At 43.9% G+C, this 23,118-nt stretch overlaps 3 protein-coding genes across 3 annotated transcripts; 1 reads left to right on the top strand and 2 right to left on the bottom strand.

The window, feature by feature from the left end:
* Positions 1 to 10: 10 nt before the first annotated feature.
* On the bottom strand, positions 11 to 1,466 carry LOC105392818 (stromal cell-derived factor 2-like). Its single transcript, NM_001309131.1, is given in 4 exon segments — positions 11 to 568; positions 690 to 914; positions 1,018 to 1,213; positions 1,356 to 1,466. Coding segments are annotated over 4 exon segments (666 nt in total). The 5' UTR covers positions 1,429 to 1,466; the 3' UTR covers positions 11 to 396.
* A 212-nt stretch (positions 1,467 to 1,678) lies between these two features.
* LOC105392820 (steroid receptor RNA activator 1) lies at positions 1,679 to 2,698 on the top strand. Its single transcript, XM_048625882.1, has 3 exons — positions 1,679 to 1,812; positions 1,903 to 2,313; positions 2,403 to 2,698. Exons 1-3 carry the CDS (start codon positions 1,773 to 1,775, stop codon positions 2,558 to 2,560), a joined length of 609 nt encoding a protein of 202 aa, XP_048481839.1. The 5' UTR covers positions 1,679 to 1,772; the 3' UTR covers positions 2,561 to 2,698.
* Positions 2,699 to 4,043: 1,345 nt separating this feature from the next.
* LOC105390677 (integrator complex subunit 4) lies at positions 4,044 to 23,082 on the bottom strand. The gene is made up of 16 exons (XM_048625891.1): positions 22,888 to 23,082; positions 22,465 to 22,797; positions 22,070 to 22,318; positions 17,580 to 17,755; positions 16,822 to 17,014; positions 15,541 to 15,715; positions 14,260 to 14,465; positions 13,727 to 13,849; positions 13,195 to 13,330; positions 11,957 to 12,091; positions 11,251 to 11,410; positions 10,609 to 10,743; positions 8,998 to 9,206; positions 7,992 to 8,134; positions 6,047 to 6,266; positions 4,044 to 4,299 (listed from the first exon to the last, which is right to left on the bottom strand). The coding sequence occupies exons 1-16, from the start codon at positions 22,939 to 22,941 to the stop codon at positions 4,106 to 4,108; spliced, it is 2,841 nt and encodes a 946-aa protein (XP_048481848.1). The 5' UTR covers positions 22,942 to 23,082; the 3' UTR covers positions 4,044 to 4,105.
* Positions 23,083 to 23,118: the final 36 nt, after the last annotated feature.

Genomic DNA, 23,118 nt, shown 5'->3' with positions numbered 1-23,118 from the left:
GGCTTTTCATTCACTAGTTTTTATTTGTCATGCTCTTCTTGCTTCTATATTCATCTTGCAACCAAAACAAAAACACATGTGGCATAAGTATGGTTTGTAGTTAATCTCTGCTGATTTTATAAATAATAAACACATCTTAAATTAAAAGTATCACAAAACCCTTTAGTAAATACAATTCATTATATTTGGAATGAGTTTTTGGATCACCTTACCAAATCATTATTTACATTAGGTGTAGTGTACCCTTTTGTGCAACAATTCAGAAATTGCATCCCTCTGAACCGGAAGTTTGCATCCCAACTTTCGTTTCTAGTAATAACTTAAAAAAGTACGAAACTTCTATTGCATTGCATGTAGTACATTATTATTACAAATTGACTAGTCTAATGATTATAATTATAACTCAGTATGAACTGCATGTCCGCCCGGGAATGGATCACTTGGGTGTACAAAGAGACCTTCCTTGGCTTGCCAGTCAGTGTAGGATCCATATTGTGAAGATACTCCTACTATTTCCCCCTGACCACTGATGGGCCGGCCGAATGTGCGCCCAGAACCTGCCAAATATCTGTAACAAATATAAAAAACTAATTAATATCAAGACAGTAGTTTTTAGTCGCCAACAAACCAATACTTTTGAGTTTTTTGTAAATAAAGTTGAACATTGTACATAAGAAATTAATACTTACGCTGCAGTGTCCACATGTCTGAACTTAACAGGAGTGTCCCGTCTCCAGTAGTCATTGTTGCACACAACAGTCCAGTTGTCTCCACTGTCGCCCTCCCCATCCTCGTCTCCGTAGCAGGACACCTCCTGGTTGCTCGACAGAGGAGACGAGAAGTAGTGTGAGTGCAAGTTTTTCTTAGTGGCCACATGCTGCAGTCGCACTACCGTGTTGCACTTTATTGGAGCCCTGGAATGTGAAACAGAATGTGTTATTTTTTATTATTAAGTACAGAATACAAAACCACTGTTGACATTATATAGGCTTGTAGTGGCACTGATATGTTTCTTACCCTCTCTTGCAAGTCTCGGAGGTGGCGGGTCGCACGAGCCAGTGGCTGTTGCTGTCGTCGGCCGCGTCCACCGCCGTCACCGACTGCTGGCCGGAGCCCGAGCCGTACTTCACGTCGTGAGAGTGCAGCCGCAGGCGGAGATCTGTGTTCATGAGCTTCAGGATCGTGCCGCACGTCACGAATTCTGCCTTAGACGCTGTAAAACAGATACAACTTAACTTAATTATTTACTGAATGCCGCATCCTCCCATAGCGAAAGGCCACGTACTCCTGAAGCATGTTATCATTTTCACAAAGGGTTTTGATTTGATGACTGAATAGATGTTATTCAAACTTACCTTCTGAATATTGAGCAGACCATAGTGTTACTAAAATTACTATTGAAAACATACTGTAATATTCCTGTAACATTGTTTTAATTTATTTCTTAGCACGAAAAAGCAAAATACGCGATTCTTTGATTTACTAAAAATGACAACTAATTGAATGAACGAATTCGCAAAATGACAATTTAGAGTGAATGAATGAATAGGGCTATGCACGCACTGCGATTTGGCGGTTACCGTTACCGGTGGCGTTTTTAAAACCGCTGAGGCGTTTCTACTCTGTACACCTTGTCAAAGACATTCGCTGTTCACGTCAATGACACAGTCACACAGACAGAACAGAGAACACCCTTATTGATAGAAAAGTTTGGAATTTGCAATTTTGCATTTGTATTTTGTTGTAAATTGGATTTATTGAATTTACACAATATGGAAGGCTTTGAAAACACACCCAACCATGGGACAAAAGGTTCAATTTTCATTTTCCATTCACTTAACTTACTGTAGCAATGTGTTATTGTGCTGAAAGTAGTTGCTTAATATTTGTTTTCTTTTTCAGTTCCTTTCGACCCTGGCTGGAATGATCCACCTAAGATCAACACTCAACAGAGCACACCTAATAGACCTAGGAACTTTTTAAATAAGAGAGTGGCGTTTCCTTTATCAGGGACATCTGCTAGCCCTGCCCCACCTAATGCTCAAATGCCACCTCTGCCAACAGCTTTTATGCCACCTCTCATTCCTCCAGTACAATCTATGCCTTTAAATACTACTAGTGAAGAGGTTCCAGTGAATAGTGAATGTCTTCTGAAGGAAGTTAAAGAAATCCTATTAGAATTCCTAGATAACAGCAGTGAATTGGGCCCAAAATCAAATGATATCAAGAGGAGGATCAGTGTGATGGAGGAGATGTGGGTTACCGGGAAACTGAACAATGCTATCATGTTGAGGATGAAGGAATTAGCTTGTGGTAGGTTGCCCCTTCTTTTATGATGATAGTGTGCTTGTTAATAGTAGAAACTTGTAGAAAATCTAATAAGACAAGCTCTTTTTTTCCAGCTCTAAGAGATGACCAGCCCACAGCAGCAGATGACATCCACAGAGCACTGATGATTGACCATGTGAGTGCGGTGGGCACCTGGATGCCGGGAGTGAAGCATCTGGTACACCACTGTATAGCTCGATCTGAGCTTCTAGCATTGGACAAGGAATCTTAGTGCTATAGCAGAATGTGTAAAAAAGTGTGATACTGTACAGTGTATAATAGCAATGTATTTTTATATTTTGGCAATATGTAATTATGTAGTCAGAATGATATAACATTTGTTTATTTACCTCTATGCCCATTAAGCTTATGTGCTTCTCTGGTACATGCCCTGCTTGGGTGTATGATATTGTGCTATCTAAGTAAAGTCTTAAACACATTTTACCTATAATCGTTTGCAATAGAATCCAACAATCATGTAAACAAATATGGCGGGCTGACATTGACAGCGTATTGTTTATGCCCATAGTGATGTCATAGTGTTCTAATTAGATTAAATATATGTATAAGCCATAGACTATAAAATAAAACTGATTATATATAAAAAGTGTTTATTAAAACAAATTTAAATCTTCGTCTTCGTCATCATCACTATTAGAAGTGTCGCCGATGACCGTAATTATAAATGGAACCACTGTGTCATCGCTTGCCGTGTCTAAAATGCCGTCGATCTTTTTCATTTCTTCCTCTTCCTTTTTTCGTTTTGGTTAATTATATTAAGCTCTTGAAAAAGAAATTTTATTGTATTCAAATAATATTAAATTAAAATAATTTATTAAATTAAAAATAAAAGATAACTTCAGATAACGAACAACACTAACTTTTCAATGACTTATAGATTTCGATGAGTAAAAAACTAAGATGACAGCTTATCAAATACTTCGAAATTTTTACGTTGCAAATGTTTTAACAAATTTAACTTATAAATACAAGTTAAACCGTGTTGAAGATAAGGTAAAAACAATGGTGCGTTCGTTGAAATCAGACTATGTTCATAATTGCTCGTCAAATGTATGTGATTACGGAGTAATCGTGACAATTTGGTTTGTTTACATGATTGTTGGATTCTATTGCCAACGATTATATATGTACTGTGTTAAGGAGATGATTAATTTTGATTTATTTTTAACAAGTTAATTTTCTAGATATCTTTGTTCATGCCCAAAGTCTAGTATTTTTTTTTTAATTCAATCTTAAGGAAGGATATGTACCTATAAGGCAATAAATAATAAGAATAATGAACTTTTTGTATTTATTGTTCTATTTTACCAATATTAGTAACAGTATACTTATGTATTTACAATTTAAAAAATAAATTCTTTGTTACATTTTAAACTTACACACCTGCTTAATTTGATCACTTAATTTTAAGGAGATCCAAAAAAATATAATAATATTACTACACATGATATAGGGTGGCGCCATGGAATATGTGTTTGATGATGTGCCTATACATAGTATAGTAAAATAATACATAGGTGAATCCATCCTTTTATAATACTCGATACATAAGAAAACAATCTCCAATAGCTAGCTCACTTTACAAACTTCTGATATTCATTCAAGATAAACTCGTACGCATCGCCACTTCAAGCCAAACAGCCAATCCACTCCTGTGTTCCACTCCAAGTCTTCAACCGCCATGCGACCTCCTTGCGTTCAAATACCCCTCTTGATCGTTTTGAGCGCGACGAACCGTCATGCGACCTCCTTGCGTTCAAATACCCCTCTTGATCGGTTTGGGCGCCACAGTGACCCGCACGGGGCGGCCGAGCTCCACGAACGAGGCCTGGTCCCGGCCCTCCTCCACCGCGAGGCACACGCTGATGTCCACGCCGCACGGCTCCGTCCACACGCCGTGGGAAATGAGCACTTTGGTGAGGAGGCGCACGTTCTGGGTGCCCTCGTCGTCTGTGGAAATGTAATTGATTTTTATTTACTGTAAATTTAAAGGGCAAAGTTACCTCCCTATTGATAGTAAAGTTATAGAAAGTTTTAGCTATTGAACTGTTTTGTCCCTCTCTCTCAAAGAACAACTTTGACAGAGAGGGACGCGTCGTCGTCGCGTAGTTTTCCTCATTTTTTACGACATGCCCCATTGACGACACGCCTCAACCCAAGGCAACCAGTAAGACCTCACCCTAACAGTAACCAACTCAACATACTAGTAGCCTGATGGTCCAACGGGCGCAGATGGTCGGGCGGGGGCGGGCGCGCGTGCACCCTCCGGTCCGGGTAGGCCACCCGCACTCGCAGCGCGCTTGGGTCGGTCGCTCTATCCTCAATTTAGTAACCCACATTAGACAGGGTGCAAACTTTCATTCCCAAAATACTATATACCCCATGCCAATTTTATTGATTCTACCTATACTAAATAACCAACTCAACATACTGGTAGCCTGATGGGCGGGCGTGCGTACACTCTTCTATATTCTATACGAGTACGCACTATCCCGGAATCCCATTTAGTACATAGACTACTATGCATAAATGATTTAGTAAGCCACATTAGACAGGGCGCAAACTTACATACATTCCTATAATACTACATACCCCGTGCCAATTTCATAAATAACCGACTCAACCTACTAGTAGCCTGATGGTCCAGCGGGCGCAGATGGTCAGGCGGGGGCGGGCGCGCGTGCAACCTGCGGTCCGGGTAGGCCACCCGCACTCGCAGCGCGCTCGAGTCGGTCGCACTATCCTCAATTTAGTAAGCCACATTAGACAGTAGGGCGCCAACTTACATTCCCAAAATACTATATACCGTATATACCCCATGCCAATTTTATTGATTCTATCTATACTAAATAACCAACTCAACATACTGGTAGCCTGATGGGCGGGCGTGCGTACACTCTTCTATACGGGTACGCCCTATCCCGGAATCCCATTTAGTACATTGACTACTATGCATAAATGATTTAGTAAGCCACATTATATCCTTTACAATAGGTTAAATGCTAAATTGGTCCTTTACCCGTTAACTTACACCAAGTGTAAGAACGTTCTCCAGAAATCTCTACAAGAGATGTCCTACGAAGATACAGAGAACTTATTAACTATTGTCAAGTGAGAATTGTTACCGTTTAATTTAACTTATTATTATTACTGTATAACTAAATAATACTTTTAACCCATATAATTACCTACACCTAACATAAATTGCCTTGTTTATAATAAATCTAACATAAAACTTTTAGAAAGTAAGATTACTTAATATTTTCTGTTCTAAGATTATTTAATTTAGATTCTAAAATTGTTTAATTTAGAGCTTTTCCATCTGAGAAATACAGGAAAAACTCTGTTATTTCCTAGTTCAGATCAGCATTTTAAATTACCTTTAGCATTAAGAGTTGACCTATTATTGTAAATCACATTTAGCATTAAGTATTTTCTGAATAAATATTCTATTCTATTCTATTCTATTATACAGGGCGCAAACTTACAAAGATTCCTGTAATACTACATACCCCGTGCCAATTTCATAGACTCTATCTGTGCTAATACAAAAAACTATATTAAACACTGTTTAACAAGTGTTTAAAACGAAATTTGACAGATTTTGTAGGCATTTGACAGCGCTAAACACCAGTTAAATACTGTTTAAGTTTTTGTGGTAAGGGCCTATATACCCATAATAACCAACTCAACATACTAGTAGCCTGGTGGTCCAACGGGCGCAGATGGTCAGGCGGCGGCGGGCGCGCATGCACCCTCCGGTCCGGGTACGCCACCCGCACTCGCAGCGCGCTCGGGTCCCGCACGCGAAGCACCTCGGCCTCGAGGTCCACGTGCGTGACGAGCCCGGCGCAGAAGCGCAGGACCGTGTCGTTGTCCACGGCCGGCTCGATGATCGTGGCCGTGCACATGCGGATCTGACGGTGAGAAAGGCGATTTATTGTAAATACATTGTAATGTAATAGGAAACAGGAATATGCGCGAAGCATTTTTTTAAATGAAATATCGGTGTATTTTTTACGTATTTTAAATCGCATAAGTCTATTGAATGTTAACAGAATTTTCCATCCAACGAAAGATTTGCCCATAAATAGCAAAACATCGGCTGTTGCTGAATCGTTTCAGAGATATATATAAATAAGATACACCTTAAATAATGCAGGCGCGGCCTGCAGCAGTGGCAGTATGTTCCTCTACTATTCAACAACAAACCACTCACATTAAGATTAGGCCTGGACCTGGGCCTGGTATGACGGGCAGCGGCGGCAGTATGGCCCTCTATTATTCAACAATAACCCATATAACTCTACGGGCAGCGGCATCGGCGGCAGTACCTATGGCCCTCTATTATTCACATACAACCCGTATTCCCCGCATTCACTCACATTAAGATTAGGCTTGGGTATGACGGGCAGCGGCGCGGCCTGCAGCAGCGGCAGCACGGGCCGCGCCAGTATGGCCCTCTATTATTCAACAACAGCCCGCATCCACTCACATTAAGATTAGGCTTCGGTATGATGGGCAACGGCGGCAGTATTATTCTATAATCGTTTGCAATAGAATCCAACAATCATGTAAACAAATATGGCGGGCTGACATTGACAGCGTATTGTTTATGCCCATAGTGATGTCATAGTGTTCTAATTAGATTAAGGACGTCTTGCACAACAAAGTTAATCAAAATTAAATTGTTTGTCTCCCGCTCTGATAGTATAATGTCAGAGCAAGAGGTCATAGATTTAATTTTGTTTAACTTTGTTGTGCAAGACACCCTTAATATATAAGCCATAGACTATAAAATAAAACTGATTATATATAAAAAGTGTTTATTAAAACAAATTTAAATCTTCGTCTTCGTCATCATCACTATCAGAAGTGTCGCCGGTGACCGTAATTATAAATGGAACCACTGTGTCATCGCTTGCCGTGTCTAAAATGCCGTCAAGCTTTTTCATTTCTTGCTCTTCCTTTTTTCGTTTTGGTTAATTATATTAAGCTCTTGAATTTTTTTTTTATTGTATTCAAATAATATTAAATTAAAATAATTTAATAAATTAAAAATAAAAGATAACTTCAGATTACGAACAACACTAACTTTTCAATGACTTATAGAGTTCGATGAGTAAAAAACTAAGATGACAGCTTGTCAAATACTTCGAAATTTTTACGTTGCAAATGTTTTAACAAATTTAACTTATAAATACAAGTTAAACCGTGTTGAAGATAATGTAAAAACAATGGTGCGTTCGTTGAAATCAGACTATGTTCATAATTGCTCGTCAAATGTATGTGATTACGGAGTAATCGTGACAATTTGGTTTATTTACATGATTGTTGGATTCTATTGCAAACGATTCTACACTACACTATTATTCAAACACAACCCGCATTCACTCACATTAAGATTAGGCTTCGGTATGACGGGCAGCGGCGCGGCCTGCAGCAGCGGCAGCGCGGCCCGTATGACCTTCTATTATTCACACACAACCCGTACAACTCACGTTTAGGTTAGTTATTCAACCGAAACCCCTATTCACTCACATTAAGATTAGGCTTGGGTATGACGGGCAGCGCCGGCGGCAGTATGTCCCTCTATTATTCAACAACAACCCGCATCCACTCACATTAAGGGTATAACTCACATTAAGATTCGGCTTCGGTATGACGGGCAGCGGCGCAGCTTGCAGCAGCGGCAGCACGGCCCGCGCCAGCGCGCCCGGCTTGCTGTCCGCGCTGAGAGACAACTGCTGGAACACCGCGATCGTGAACGAGTCCGGCTCCATGCCTGGGGATTATAAAATTGTAGTGTAAGTATTCAAATAGTTGTGGCGTGCGAAGTTTCCTTGGATTTGAATTATGAAAAGCGATAAAAAGAAATGCACATATTTTTCATTTATACAGGTCACTTTTACGTAATTTTACTAAGAAAGTTTATTTACATCTATGCTTTTACTGCTTAATACATTGCGGCAAGCTCCCGCCCTTTAAACTACTACGTTACATAATTTACCCCGTTATTCATATAAAGAGTGACCTGTTATGTCAACGATCTTAGTAAATTGTATGTTAGTAATTAAGAAGTGAAGATTTGTAATTGGCTTAAAGTTATCTATATAAGTTACATTTACATTCATTTATTGTGCTGTATATCTTCCAAATTAAAAAAAAGGCTAGCACGGTGCGCAATTAAGACGTGACAAAAAGTTCTCAGTTGCGCTCGCTCTTGAGGCTGCGTGATGCAAAACTTTTTTCATGTCTTAAATGTGCCCGTGCTAGCCATGCTGCAATTTTTGACAGCTCACTATACCGTCAGCCAGACATAAGCGACAATACAAAAGAGTTTATTACAATGAAAAAAAAAAAAAAAAAACACGCACTCACGCCTTGTACTAATGTACTCCCTTGCGGGGTAGGCAGAGGTGCATTGCTACACCCACTTTTCGCCAGAGTGTTATGTTAGTCCCAATGTAATAGGGGGCGGGCCTATTGCCATTTTTCGGGCACATCCAAGACCCGAGAACAAATATCTGTGTTTAAACAAATATCTGCCCCAGCCGGGAATCGAACCCGGGACCATCGGCTCAGTAGTCAGGTCACTAACCACTACGCCATTCGGTCGTTTATTATAATGATATGTGTTATACTCACTAGCCTGCGCCAACAGTCTATCCAGCGTCTCCGCGTGCTGCGTGAGCGCATGCGCGGCGGACAGCGCTCCCCCCGCCGCCCCCGCGCCCCCCGCGGCCCCCTCCTCCGCCGCCACGGCCGCGCACAGCCGCGCCGCCGCCACGCGCAGGGATAGTGCGCACACGCAGGCTGATTCGGTGGGGGTGACGCCGGAGAACTGGTGTTGGAGTCTGGAAGGATAGGTGGGGTTAGTGTGATTATTGTTTTTGAGAGCTCTTGTCGATAAATACTTTTTTTGTCGATTAATATCCTCCATTTGATAGCCAATAACAGGAGGTCAGAGTGACCCATTACGAAAATAACTATCTCGTTGTAAAGATAGGAACTTAATTGTATGACAGCTCTCTTTCGTTCGTATTTATTAAACTGGAGTAACTCTTCAGAATACAAAAGTGCGTCTTATTCATCTTAAATCCTTGCAACCCAGCGACCAACGAAATCCTACAATTCAATCTCTAATACCTGAGACGTGAGAGCGCGCACGTGCCGCGCCGCACAGCGACGGCTCCTCTCTAGTACCTGAGACAGTTGGTGGTGAGCTGCTGCAGCGAGTGCGGCGCCGCGAGCGTGGCGGCGTGCAGCGCCAGCACGGAGCGCCACGTGCCGCGCCGCACAGCGACGGCTCCTCTCTAGTACCTGAGACAGTTGGTGGTGAGCTGCTGCAGCGCGTGCGGCGCCGCGAGCGTGGCGGCGTGCAGCGCCAGCACGGAGCGCCACGTGCCGCGCCGCACAGCGACGGCTCCTCTCTAGTACCTGAGACAGTTGGTGGTGAGCTGCTGCAGCGCGTGCGGCGCCGCGAGCGTGGCGGCGTGCAGCGCCAGCACGGAGCGCCACGTGCCGCGCCGCACAGCGACGGCTCCTCTCTAGTACCTGAGACAGTTGGTGGTGAGCTGCTGCAGCGCGTGCGGCGCCGCGAGCGTGGCGGCGTGCAGCGCCAGCACGGAGCGCCACGTGCCGCGCCGCACAGCGACGGCTCCTCTCTAGTACCTGAGACAGTTGGTGGTGAGCTGCTGCAGCGCGTGCGGCGCCGCGAGCGTGGCGGCGTGCAGCGCCAGCACGGAGCGCCACGTGCCGCGCCGCACAGCGACGGCTCCTCTCTAGTACCTGAGACAGTTGGTGGTGAGCTGCTGCAGCGCGTGCGGCGCCGCGAGCGTGGCGGCGTGCAGCGCCAGCACGGAGCGCCACGTGCCGCGCCGCACAGCGACGGCTCCTCTCTAGTACCTGAGACAGTTGGTGGTGAGCTGCTGCAGCGAGTGCGGCGCCGCGAGCGTGGCGGCGTGCAGCGCCAGCACGGAGCGCCACGTGCCGCGCCGCACAGCGACGGCTCCTCTCTAGTACGTGAGACAGTTGGTGGTGAGCTGCTGCAGCGAGTGCGGCGCCGCGAGCGTGGCGGCGTGCAGCGCCAGCACGGAGCGCCACGTGCCGCGCCGCACAGCGACGGCTCCTCTCTAGTACCTGAGACAGTTGGTGGTGAGCTGCTGCAGCGAGTGCGGCGCCGCGAGCGTGGCGGCGTGCAGCGCCAGCACGGAGCGCCACGTGCCGCGCCGCACAGCGACGGCTCCTCTCTAGTACCTGAGACAGTTGGTGGTGAGCTGCTGCAGCGAGTGCGGCGCCGCGAGCGTGGCGGCGTGCAGCGCCAGCACGGAGCGCGCGAATAGAGCTGTGAACGTGGCCGCGCCGCACACTGACGGCTCCATCTCCGATAGCCTGCGAAAGTGTTTTTTATTTTAGTTAGTTTATTCAGGGTGTTGCAATAAGGGTATACAAAGCCAAAGGGGGCGACAATAATTCTGAATAACTAAATGGCGGCGTGGCGGTGGCGGTCTGATTTGTCGCATGTTGGATTTGCGAACAAGCTGCATAGCGACGCATCAATGGCATCGACCTAAAAATTTCCCTGCACAGCCGACGGGGCATTAAAGCGACGCTACGCCAGCAATCTTCTGGATTCCGTTTTAATACCCGCGTCGACGTCACGTTGCCGTCCCGCTGTCTATCTTAAAAGCTGCCTAGATCAAGATTTCTAGTGAAATTACTATCGCTGCGTGCGTGCTTTAATACCTAGCCGATGGCGTTGCGTCGACGTCACGTTGCCGCCCTGCTCCTCTGTCTATCTTAAAAGCTGCCTTGATCAAGATCTGTCATGAATTACTTGGTTCCGCTGTCTATCTTAATAGCTGCTTTGATCAAGATATAGCATCTGCATTGAATTACTTGTTGAGCTGGTCCTCGGCGGACTGCAGCATGTTGAGGCGCAGCGCGGCGGAGAGCGCGGCGTTGTCGATGTGCCGCAGCACGCGCGAGAAGAACTGCCGCAGCGCCGAGTCGTCCGCCGCCGCCTCGTTCCGTCGCTCCGACTGGTACGCGTGCTCACCTGGATAATTTGAAATATTGGTCAGGTTAAGATAACAACGACAACCCTTTCTCTATTGGAAGGAGACCCGTGCCCCAGCAATGGGGACATGATGGGTCGTGATGAAGATGACAGGATGGTCTTTAGGCCGCGTCCACGACGGAAGCGGGCGGGGCGGCGGCACCGACTAGTATTTGTTACTCTATAGCAGACATTTTAAAGTAAATAATACTAGTGCGTTCCGCCGCTCGTCGTCGTGGACGCGGCCTTACGGTGGTTTTGGCGTTAATAGTAAGCTATTTTCTATATTTCTCATGTGTATGGTACATCACTTAACTTAAATTGCTCTAATGCTCTTTCTACATATAAACCAGCTAAGGTTCCTGGACCTTCTACTAAAAGTGACACTGCTCAAGATTTATTACACAACGCTAGCTGTTCTCCAAGTAATTTCTGACTAACCTAATCTGGATAAGAAATCAGGTTTCTGTGCAGCCCACTGTACCTATATAGGTACATGGGGTAGCAGTATACAGTACACATATATCTAGTGGCGTGTATACAGACCGAGCGGCAGGGGCGGCACGAGGTGCGGCATGGTGTCCCGCAGGCACGAGTAGTGCTTGGCCTGCTGCTCCAGCAGCGGCAGCATGGTGCTGCAGCGCGCCGCCGCGTTCGTCACTAGCACTAGCACGCACACGTCTGTACAAAGTTGAGGAATATCGTTGGGTGAGCAAAGATGGGATGGATCACAGATAGTGGGGAAGAAAACCAAGTGAAACTTTGGCAGCACTATCGAGTGTGCCTTTCAGGTTCTGACCAATCACATTATCAATTAGAACTGGGGAATTAGGCACAGTTGCTTAAGGCTTTAAATTTTTCTCCCCACTTGATACAGTGCTGAACTCTAGGGGATACTAATTTGCTAACTTTTTTTAAATCTCTTAACACTCAAAGATTACTGTAACGGTCCAATTAGTCCAATTAGTAGTTAATATATAATATAAATAAAGCATTTGTCATGCAAAAAAGGGCCATCAGAACGATGGTCCGGATATCCCAACGACAATCATGTCGAGATTATTTCGTAAAACTGGAACTTCTAACAGTACCGTGCCTCTTTATACTAGTTATAACATCTGACTTAGTAAAAAATCTGTACAGACTGGAAACAGAATCTGAGAGAAAGCAAAGGCTTATGACTCGTAGAAAAGATCTCAAGATTGAAATATGTCCACGACTAAATGTTGCCAAATACTCACCTAGATATCAGGCACCCCATATTTATAATAATCTACCATTAGAATTGAAGGAAATTATGTCTTACAAACTTTTTAAGACTAAACTTAAACATTTTTTGATAAAGAAGTGCTATTATTCAATAGATGAGTTTTTTTTAATCAATCATTAATTTTGTAGGTACCTAACCTAGTCTTAATACTATTAAATTTATCATTATTAATTATTATAGTTAATTGAGTGTAATTATTGTATTATCTCTTTGTAAATTATTGTGATTAAATTGTAAATTTTTCTTGTTAATTAATATTATGTCCTAATTACATTTGATTGTTATGAACATTAAATTGTATGTTATTATATTTAAGTTTAAATTCAAACACAATGTAATTTGTTTCTGAATAAATATACAATACAATACAATACAAAATACAATACAGTCCCTCTCGCATTGCAAAGTTAGCCTTTATGGAATAATTTCCATCAATCAAATTAGAAGCGTGTCTTTTGGCTACTTTTCCTAACCGGATCTACCACTTCTACACGACACTATTAACAAAGGATACACGCCGGGTCCTCCACATCTGGCTCGGGCATGTCGAAGAACGGATGAACAGCCAACAGACGTGCAGCCAGCGGCAGGACTAGGGAGGCGTGGGAGCTGCCCATGCGCTGCACGCAACGGTATGTCGACCTTTTGTCCTGCGGGATAAGGGGTGTTGTTGAGTGATAATGGTGGGGGATTTTGTGAAGTTTTAGAAAGGTGGTAGCAAATAGTTACGACGACGCGACGGTATGTGGAACACAATCGGAAGATGTAAAGACGATAAGGAGAGCTTCGTTTCCAAAATAGACGAATAAGATTCGGGCGGCATAGCGCGCACCAATAGCGTTGCACTATTTAGGTAATCGACTCCTAAAAAGGAGAAGGTTCTTAATTCATCTACCAATTTTGCTCATATTCCATCTATCTTTGTGCTATTTGTGCAACTGTAGGGACATAAAATGTTTCTTCTGCCCCTGTATTATGTATTTGATTGCAAGTTTTACAACCATTGCATTTCCTTCCATCGTAAACCTCTACACCTGTGCACTAACCTGCGGGTACCTCTTGAGGTTCTCGAGGATCTTGTCGATGCACATCTCGAGGCAGGTCTTGGAGGCCACGGTGCACGCGCCCAGCATGCGGTGCAGCCCCTCGCGCACGTCCATCGAGTAGTCCTGTAGTGTATATAAGCTGTAGTATATATGTATAAGCCATGTATGTAAAGGTTCGTGATAGCTGATGGGGAGAAAAACTAAAAGTTAATTACAGATGGCGCCGTAGGCGACTGTGCCTATTTCCGCAGTTCTAATTGGTTGTTTCAGTCGCAATTTTTTCCCCATCAATGTTATTGGTCAGAACCAAAAAGGCACACTCGCTGGTGCTGCCAAAGTTTCACTTGGTTTTCTTCCCCATTTTGTCAGCTGGCATGATCTAATAGCATGTTTAAGTCGCGAAACTATCGTTCAGTGTGCACGTGGCGGCAAACCGTTCGGTAGCCGCCACGGTGACAAGATCTCCCTAAACTCCCTATATATTATGCCCAATTACTGAATCTCTCTAATTCACTTGTAAAACAAATGCTCACCTCCAAAGCGCTTAATATGGTCTCCAACTGGTCCTCCCGCAGCACGATATGCTTGGAGATCCTGGTGAGGCTGTCGATGGCCCTGAGGCGGACCTCCTCGATCTCGTCGTTGAACATGTCCACGAGGAAGTCCAGGGACGTCGTGGCGAATACCGCGTTCTCGAGGGACAGGGAGCAGACCGCGTCAACTGCAGCCGTGCGGACTTCTGTAAGTTGTTAGTTTGTGTGTTAATTTTTTTGTAGTCGTGATTTATTGTTTTTCTGGGGGAGCAAGTTTTTTATTCATCATCATCATCATCAGCCAATAATCATCCACTCCTGGACACAGGCCTGTCCCAAGGAGCGCCACAAGCCACAACACTCGGTCCTCTGATTTCCTCATCCAGCCAGTACCGGCAATAATTATTATTATTATGGCGGAATTCAACTAGCTTGCGTTACATTACCTAAACTATAATCGTTTTTTTCAGCCAACAGCAGATAGATAAATAAATAAAAATCTATTTTTTCCAGTTAAGCTGCTGTTGATAAATATAACGTCGCCATTTATCATCAATTACAACTACACCCAACTGACCCAAGAACTCGTCCTCCAGCCCGTGCACCACCGCGCCGGCGGCCCCGCCCGGCAGCAGGCACACGGCGGCGCCCTGCAGCAGGCGGCCCGGCGCGTCGTCCGCCCAGCGCCGTCCGCTCGCCCACGCGCCCGAGCGCACGAGTTTTTACTTTTTTATTATGTCTCATTTTTTTATCAAGTTGCACTGTACATGACTACTCTCCTTGTGAGTACTGTGGCTATACGCTGCAGCGGCTAGATCCACTGCTCCATGGATCCCTGATGTCAGATGATGAAGTCGTCGGGAGCTATAGGTCACTATAATTATATCAAGTAGTTTAGAAAACGGGTTACGTGTAGGTACTTGACTACAGCCGACTGACCTAAGAACTCGTCCTCCAGCCCGTGCACGACCGCGCCGGCGGCCCGGCGCGTCGTCCGCCCAGCGCCGCCCGCTCGCCCACGCGCCCGAGCGGACCAGTTGTTGCCTTTTTTTAGTCTGTCTCACTTTTTTTATCAAGTTACACTGTACCTACATGACTACTCTCCTTGTGAGTACTGTGGCTATCTGCAGCGGCTAGATCCAATGCTCCATGGATCTCTGATGTCAGACTGAAGGTATAGTGCCTGTAGTTTATGACCAAGTCGTCGGGAGCTACAGGTCACTATAATTATATAAAGTAGTTTTAAAACGGGTTACGTGTACATGACTACAGCCGACTGACCCAAGAACTCGTCCTCCAGCCCGTGCACCACGGCGCCGGCGGCCCCGCCCGGCAGCAGGCACACGGCGGCGCCCTGCAGCAGGCGGCCCGGCGCGTCGTCCGCCCAGCGCCGCCCGCTCGCCCACGCGCCCGAGCGCACGAGTTGTTGCCCGCGCTCGTGGAGCGTGCGCTTTTTCTGAAGGAGAGAGGTGAGGGGTTATTGTCTGTGATTACACATCTTTTTCTGTAGGGGAGAGATGAGGGGTTGTGAGGGGTTATTGTCTGTGATGACACATCTTTTTATTAAAGTAAAACAAATGCATTACACTTTTGCAGAATATGCAATGATACTAGGCTCACTGAAGCTGTGAGGCGGCGGCGGCGGCACGGCGCTGCGAGAGAATATTTTGTAGCGCGCGAATCTTAATTGTTTACGAAAGATCAAAAAAGGCCGCCTGCATTTGGATCGCGTCAAGAGGACCTTTATTAAGATGCTTCTTGATTATTTAATAAAACCAAACTAACAACTAACTCTTTGAAATAGGAAAAACACTCCAGCTGCTGTCACTATATCGCAATTCGCCATAAAAATGGTGCCGTGATTGGTGAACTCACATTAAACTAGTTTATCGACGTCAATAACGAACCCGTGTAACGGCCACAACCGCAGTACAGCATAACCCTCACCTTCATATTGCTCATGAGCTGCTTGTCCAGCGTCTGCAGCAGGAAGCGGTCGGACACGCGGCGCGTGCCGCCCATGAGCGAGCAGGCCAGCGCGCGCACCTGCATCGACAGGTCGCTCACCGCCGAGCAGATGCGGATGAACGCGTCGTCCACCAGACGCATCGTGGTCTCACCGTCCGATAGGACGAGATTCTATTGCTTACGTTAGAAATTCGTTCGAATCTACTACCTCAAATTTGGTTCGTGCTCGCTAAAATGTCAAATTTCTATGGGCGAAAGACTTTCGAATCTATAGTAATCTATACGCGATCGCAAAATTAGTTACCTAGTTCCAAAAGTGACAACGTAGCGCTATTCTTCTTCCATGTTTGTTTAGTATCGTACAACGCTAGCTAGTAACTTTCAAGCTCTTTGAAAATTAACAATTCACATCTATAGGAATATGGTTCTACCGGTTCTAGCTACCGCCTGCACGAGTTCATTATCGACATAGATAAAGGTCACCATATTGCGATTCGCTATAAATACAGCGCTATTGGTGGAACGCGCATAAAACTAGTTTATCAACATCGATAACAAACCCGTGTAACAGCCGTAGTACAGCATAACACTCACCTTCATATTGCTCATGAGCTGCTTGTCCAGCGTCTGCAGCAAGAAGCGGTCGGACACGCGGCGCGTGCCGCCCATGAGCGAGCAGGCCAGCGCGCGCACCTGCATCGACAGGTCGCTCACCGCCGAGCAGATGCGGATGAACGCGTCGTCCACCAGGCGCATTGTTGTCTCGCCGTCCGATAGGGTTATTATGCTGGAGAGAGGGGTAGTGGAGTTTTAGTTTGGACGCCTTGATTTTAGAGAGGTAATGGATGATAATCATAATGACTACAGTTGGATTAGGTTTCGTTTCTGTGGATGAGCTCTCTATGTTATCATTTGTATACAAAATCTCTTGACAATGTGCAATATTTAAAAGATTTTTTTTTTTTGTAATAGATAGCAAATGAGAATGGCCAAATCTGACCACCACTGACACCACTAACAAAACCTAATTTTATTCAATGATAAAGGTGTTCTAAATGTAGGAAAAATATATCAAAAAATCTAAACCATGTTTATAAAAAAAAACTTTGTATGAGGGAAACATCTAGTCAGTACAAAGACTCGATCTTTCAGCACCTATATCTTCGTTCTCCCATGCCTCATAGTAATAAAATTTACACTAGGATATACTGTAGTCATGGGCTACACATCAATATATGTTTCATCAATGGCTGCTCTGGCGGGTCATGGAGCCATAGAGAAATGGCCATTCCCCTTCATTTTCAATTAAAATCAGAGGTTCAATTTATCTTATATCTAAAAATTATACTTACTTATCAGGATATTTATTCCCCAGTAGCCAAACCAGCTTTAATGCTACTTCTCGTACAATTTCATAGTCGTCTGAGAGAGATGGACACACACCCTCATACAGAGATGCATTGAGGGTCTGGCCCCGCTCATGGAATGTCAGTAGAGACTGGAATGCTTCACAGCGGACCCGAGCATCCTGAGTAATCACAACATAATTAAGTTAGTCAAATTTTTTTTTTTTTTTTTTTTTTCTGTGGTTTTAATCTGCGATCGGTTCCTTAACCATAAGCAGGTTTGATGGAGGTATCAGGCGTTTAGAGTTACTTGTCCAGTGACAAGTACTCTTCAATCAGCAGGAAGCAAAGGTTTCGTCCAGCTCCAGTATTGCATGACGTTTAAGCCGACGTTTGTGGCTGTGTAGAAGGAGATCTTGTGCCAAGGGATTGGGATGATTGTCCAGGCGTATTTTATATTTGGAGCATGATGTAGCTATTTCTTGCTTAACAGTTGGCATTCCTAGGAACTCGTGGACTTCTCTATTGGTAATAAACCAAGGAGCGTGCGATATGGATTTCAGAAGTATGTTTTGGTATCGTTGTAGAATCTCTATGTTAGAGTTACAAGCACTGCCCCAGAGCTGAATGCCATACGTCCATATTGGCTTGAGAATAGTCTTGTAAACTAAAAGTTTGTTTTCTAATGATAGCATTGACTTTCTTCCAAGCAGCCACCATAGACTTCTGTATCTCAGGTTTAACTCATCTCTTTTCTTTTTTATGTGCGTTTTCCAGGTCAGTCTGCGGTCTAGGTGAATTCCCAGGTACTTGACAGAATCAGAGTGTGGGAGTGGTTCTCCTGCCAGCTTAACTTCAGGGCAATTCCCTTTCCTCAGTGTGAATGTGATGTGGGTTGATTTTGAGGCACTAGATTTTATACGCCATACCCTTAACCATTTGCTTATTTCGTCCAGTTCAGATTGCAGTAGAAACGAGGCCATGGAGGGGTCTGAATTATTAGCCAAAATCGCAGTGTCGTCAGCGTAGGTTGCAGTCAGAGTATGGTTAGTTTTTGGAAGGTCGCATGTATACAGGGAGTAGAGCGTAGGTCCAAGAACAGACCCTTGAGGCACGCCTGCATTTATATCATAAAATCTTGACATGGAACCGTTCTCTTTTACGTGAAAAACTCGATCACACAAGTAAGATTGGATCAGCCCGAAGAATGCGTGAGGAAGATATTTCTTGACCTTGAATAGTAGCCCTTTGTGCCAGACTTTATCAAATGCCTGTTGGATGTCTAAAAATGCTGCTGAGCAATATTCTTTGTTTTCAAGCGCATCTCTGATTTTTCCACAGACTCTGTGAACCTGCTCTATACTAGCGTGCCTTGACCGAAATCCAAATTGATGGTCTGGAATTACTTTATTCTCGGTTAGAGCAGGAGACAGTCTGCGTAGGATTATCCTCTCGCAAATCTTTGAGATGATGGGCAGCAAACTTATTGGCCGATAAGACGTTACCAGATTGGCTGGCTTTCCGGGTTTGTAGATCATTAAGATCTGGGAAACTTTCCAGTGTTGGGGGAAGTAAGACATCCTTAGAATTGCGTTAATTAGTATAGTTATGAAAACGATTGCCTTCTTGGGAAGTTCTTTTAGAATTTTTGGCGTTATTAGATCGAAGCCAGGAGCCGAGTGAGTCTTTAGGTATCTTATTTGAGACCACACTTCCCGTGGTGTCGCAAGTTTTATCGAAGAATCATCTCTAAGGTCTTGGGCGAGTGAAGATTCGATAAAGCTTTCATCAATGCCGTCAGCAGCTGCATTAGGGCTGAAGACATCCGCCAAGTGTAGAGCAAAAGCTTCAGATTTTTCCTGACTGGATCTAGCCCATTCACCATCGGTCTTTTTCAGAGGAGGCTTGCAGTTCATCGGCTGATTTAGATGCTTCGTTGCTTTCCACAGGGAATATTCTGAAGATTTATCTGGAGTCAACGATTCAACGAAGCTTTGAAAAGTTTTGTTCTTTAGAGAGGCTATGTCCATCTTCAACTGGAGACAAGCTTTGTTGAGGGCTTTCTTATCATCCGGATGCCTACTTGTGTGCCATATTCTTCGCAGCTTTCTTTTCTCCGCTATTTTCTCTCTTAGATCTGCATTAAGGTTGAAGCGCTCTCTTTTGACATCGTTCAATTCGGGGGTGTTTTTCCAAGCAGCTTCTTGAATGAGACATGTTATGTACTTGGTAGCTATCTCGATGTCATCTTCTGATTTGAGAGGAATTTTAAGCTCGATATTTTTGTCTATGTATTCACGAAATGCGTCCCAGTCGGTCTTATGATTATGCAAATAGTGTGAGTCTTCACAATTGATTAAGGTAGAGCTCATGGTTACTATGACTGGAGTGTGACCGGAAGAGCTGTCTAGGCACGATTTAATATCAAAGTAATATTGTGAAATACCTTTTATCACGAAGAAGTCTATTAGGTCAGGTTGTTTGTTGCGATCAGTCGGCCAGTGTGTTGGTTCGCCAGTAGACATTGGAAGAAGATGGTTTTCTTCTATGGACTTCTTTAGTTCTCGGCCTCTCGTAGTGACAAGACGTGAGCCCCAGTCGGTATGTTTGGCATTCCAATCGCCACCCACCAAGAAGCGATTGCCCAGGGAAGAGAAGTATTGACTGAATTGATGATCTTTGATTTTGTGTTTGGGTGGGCAGTATACCGATGAGATGGAAAAGCTGCCGTCCTTACTCTCGACAGTTACTGTGGTAGCTTGAATATGATCAGTCCTGAATGCATGTTCTTCATGATGTTTTATGCAGGTTTTGATTAATATTGCGGTTCCACCATGGGCGGTCCCGTCCGGGTGGTTTGTAGAGTAGATTGCGAAGCCTGGAATGGTAACGTGACTCCTTTCTGTAAAGTGTGTTTCCGATATTAAAATAACATCTAGCTTGTGATATTCTATTAGAAGGGACAGCTCGTGTTTGTTTGGAGGTAGTCCATTTATGTTCCAGGTAGCAATCTTTAAACCAGTCACTTTGAGATTTTGTCAACAAGAGATACTATAAGCCCCATGAGGGAACTTATTTGTTGAAGGAGTAAGTCAATTTTTTCAGATTGTTTGTAAAGGAGCTGTTCAATTGAGGGGTGTTGAGGGTTGGCATGGGGCTGGTTTTTCAGCATATCTGCATAAGATAGTGGCTTTTCTGTGCTGGATTGTCTACTGAAAGTCCTTGGACCAGCTGTAGCTTTTTCCTTAGTTTCATTATTCTGAGTTTCAGTTTTATTGTTGGCTTTAGCAACAAATGGATTTCTAGTTTTCTCTAGTTTGCGTTTCTTTATTTCCTGGTACACATTGCAGCCTTTGTAGTTGGCTGGATGACTGCCAAGACAAAGGGCGCATTTAGCAGGGCTGTTACGATCCTTCTTAGGACAGTCGCTTGTTTTGTGTGGAAGGGCACATTTCACACACCGGAAGGGTCTGGTGCAATTGTTTTTTGTGTGACCGTATTGTTGGCAGCGAGTGCACTGGACAACGGTTTGGCGTTTTTTGGGATCTTCAATGATTACTGCAGTATGAAATATGTACTTAATTTCTTTAGCTTTTTTGTTGTTAGGTCCTGGTTCTAAGTTAACAAAGAAAGTCGAAGTTGGCTTTTTGTCCGGACCATAACGGGCATTTATCACTTCTCCAACTACCAAGTTTCCAGATTTTGCTATTTCCTTAATAATCTCTTCATGTGGAGTTGTGTGGTGAAGGTTTTTAATCACAATCCTGCAGCATTTTTCATCTTTGTGGGTGAAGGTATGACCAATTAGGCCCTTTTCTCTAATCAGGGAGACTAGAATTTTGTAGGATTCAGTGTTTACGCAGTTGACTCTTAGTTGATTTTTTGTAATAATCCTGAAGCTATAATCTGTAGGATTTAGTTTTTCTTCAATGGTTTCGGCCAGTTTGTTTACATCCTCAATCCCATACAGAATAAAAGGTGGCGGTTTATACGTTTTCTTTACTGACTCTGATGGCTCAGGTGTGTCCGTGGGCAAGCCATCAAATCTATTTGACATTTGTGGGCTGACGTCAACAGGCGGCGAGGTGGAGGTCCTGCGACGCTTATTGGATCTCATCATGGGAACCCTTTGCCATTCGGGATTCGACTGACTCGGATGGCTAAAGTTATCTTCTGTTTCTGTGGTGGTACTGTCTTGTGAATAAGAGTCTGAGCTGGCAGGGGGTTTTGCTCCGGCTGTATCACAAGAGGGTAAGTCACCTGGACTGAGTATTGCACTTCCATGCGAGGTTGATGGAGGATTGGCAGCATTAAATAAGCCTTTATGGAAGTTAGTCAAATTGAGTTTATTTATATGTAAATAAATATTTTTGAGTTAACATTATTTTGCAAACTGTGTGCAATGATTGAGATAAGCATTATGACTGCTTTTTACTTATAATACCTGCTTATTAAAACTAAGTACAGTCACAATATCTCATTTTATGTGTACTTACATCAGCATTTGTATAATCTCCAAGCAGTTTGACCACAGCATCAGCTTCTGCAACCGTCTCGAGAGTGCGGTCTCCCTCGGGCACAATAGGGTACAACTCACTGATGAGCTGCAGGCACCGACACTTCACCTGGTGACTCGTGTCTTTCAGGTTCTCTTTGGCTACATTCACTAAACGCATACACAATATTTTGTCCTCGCTCAATTTGTTGCCAAGTTTTAAAAGTGTTCCAATACCTTGGGCTATGACCTGCAAAGAAGGATCAGTAGTAGGTAAGTACTTATTATATTATTATTTATTTTGATAATGTCTGAAATTCTAGAAGTATGTTCCTAATCAGTGATTTGATTACAGGATCTATGGATAATTATGATAATGCTTTCAAGTTACACTACCTTGTGAGAAGTCTCATTTTTAATGAGACGAATAGTCTCTTCTATGAGATTATTCAGGTTGGCCCCTGGACATTCCAGACCAATGTCACAGAATAGCCAAAGGATCTTGACTCGCACTACAGCTTCCTCTTCTGACTGGAAGTGTTCCGACAGCTTCTTGCAGGCTTCCTCCACGTCGGACTCCTCGAACTGAAGGCAGTCGGAGATCCTTAGCAACAACTGCAGAGCTTCATCGCTCGATTTGCACTTCTCCAGAAGACCAACGAACGCGGCTGCGGAACTCCCGATCAAGGGTTTCTTCGCCAGATGAAGTTTCTTTGAGGTTGTGCCATCCTGAAATATGTGAAAACCATAATAACGAAGGTAATTTCATTAAATAGATATCGTAGTTTGTTTGAGAGGTTATTAATTAATTTTATTTACCTGAAAGGTCTTATTGTATTCGGCTAGTGCTCGTTTCTTAAGAACCGCTGCCATACCTGCATAGAATGCCTAATAGAAATAGAAGATAAATCTGAATTTCTAATTAAAATGAAAAAATATTGTTTTGTTGGTAAATTAAATGCCATAGACAATTGTTTTTTTCTCCAAAAATATTATAAGAGCAAAAGGGCAGATTTTTATAATGCCGGTCTATCTTGTGGTCTTGCCTAC

This window comes from Plutella xylostella, chromosome 15 (genome assembly GCF_932276165.1).
Source record: "Plutella xylostella chromosome 15, ilPluXylo3.1, whole genome shotgun sequence".
Lineage (NCBI taxonomy): Eukaryota > Metazoa > Arthropoda > Insecta > Lepidoptera > Plutellidae > Plutella > Plutella xylostella.
Note: the sequence above shows the minus strand (reverse complement) of the source record. Positions and strands in the feature narration are given on the sequence as shown.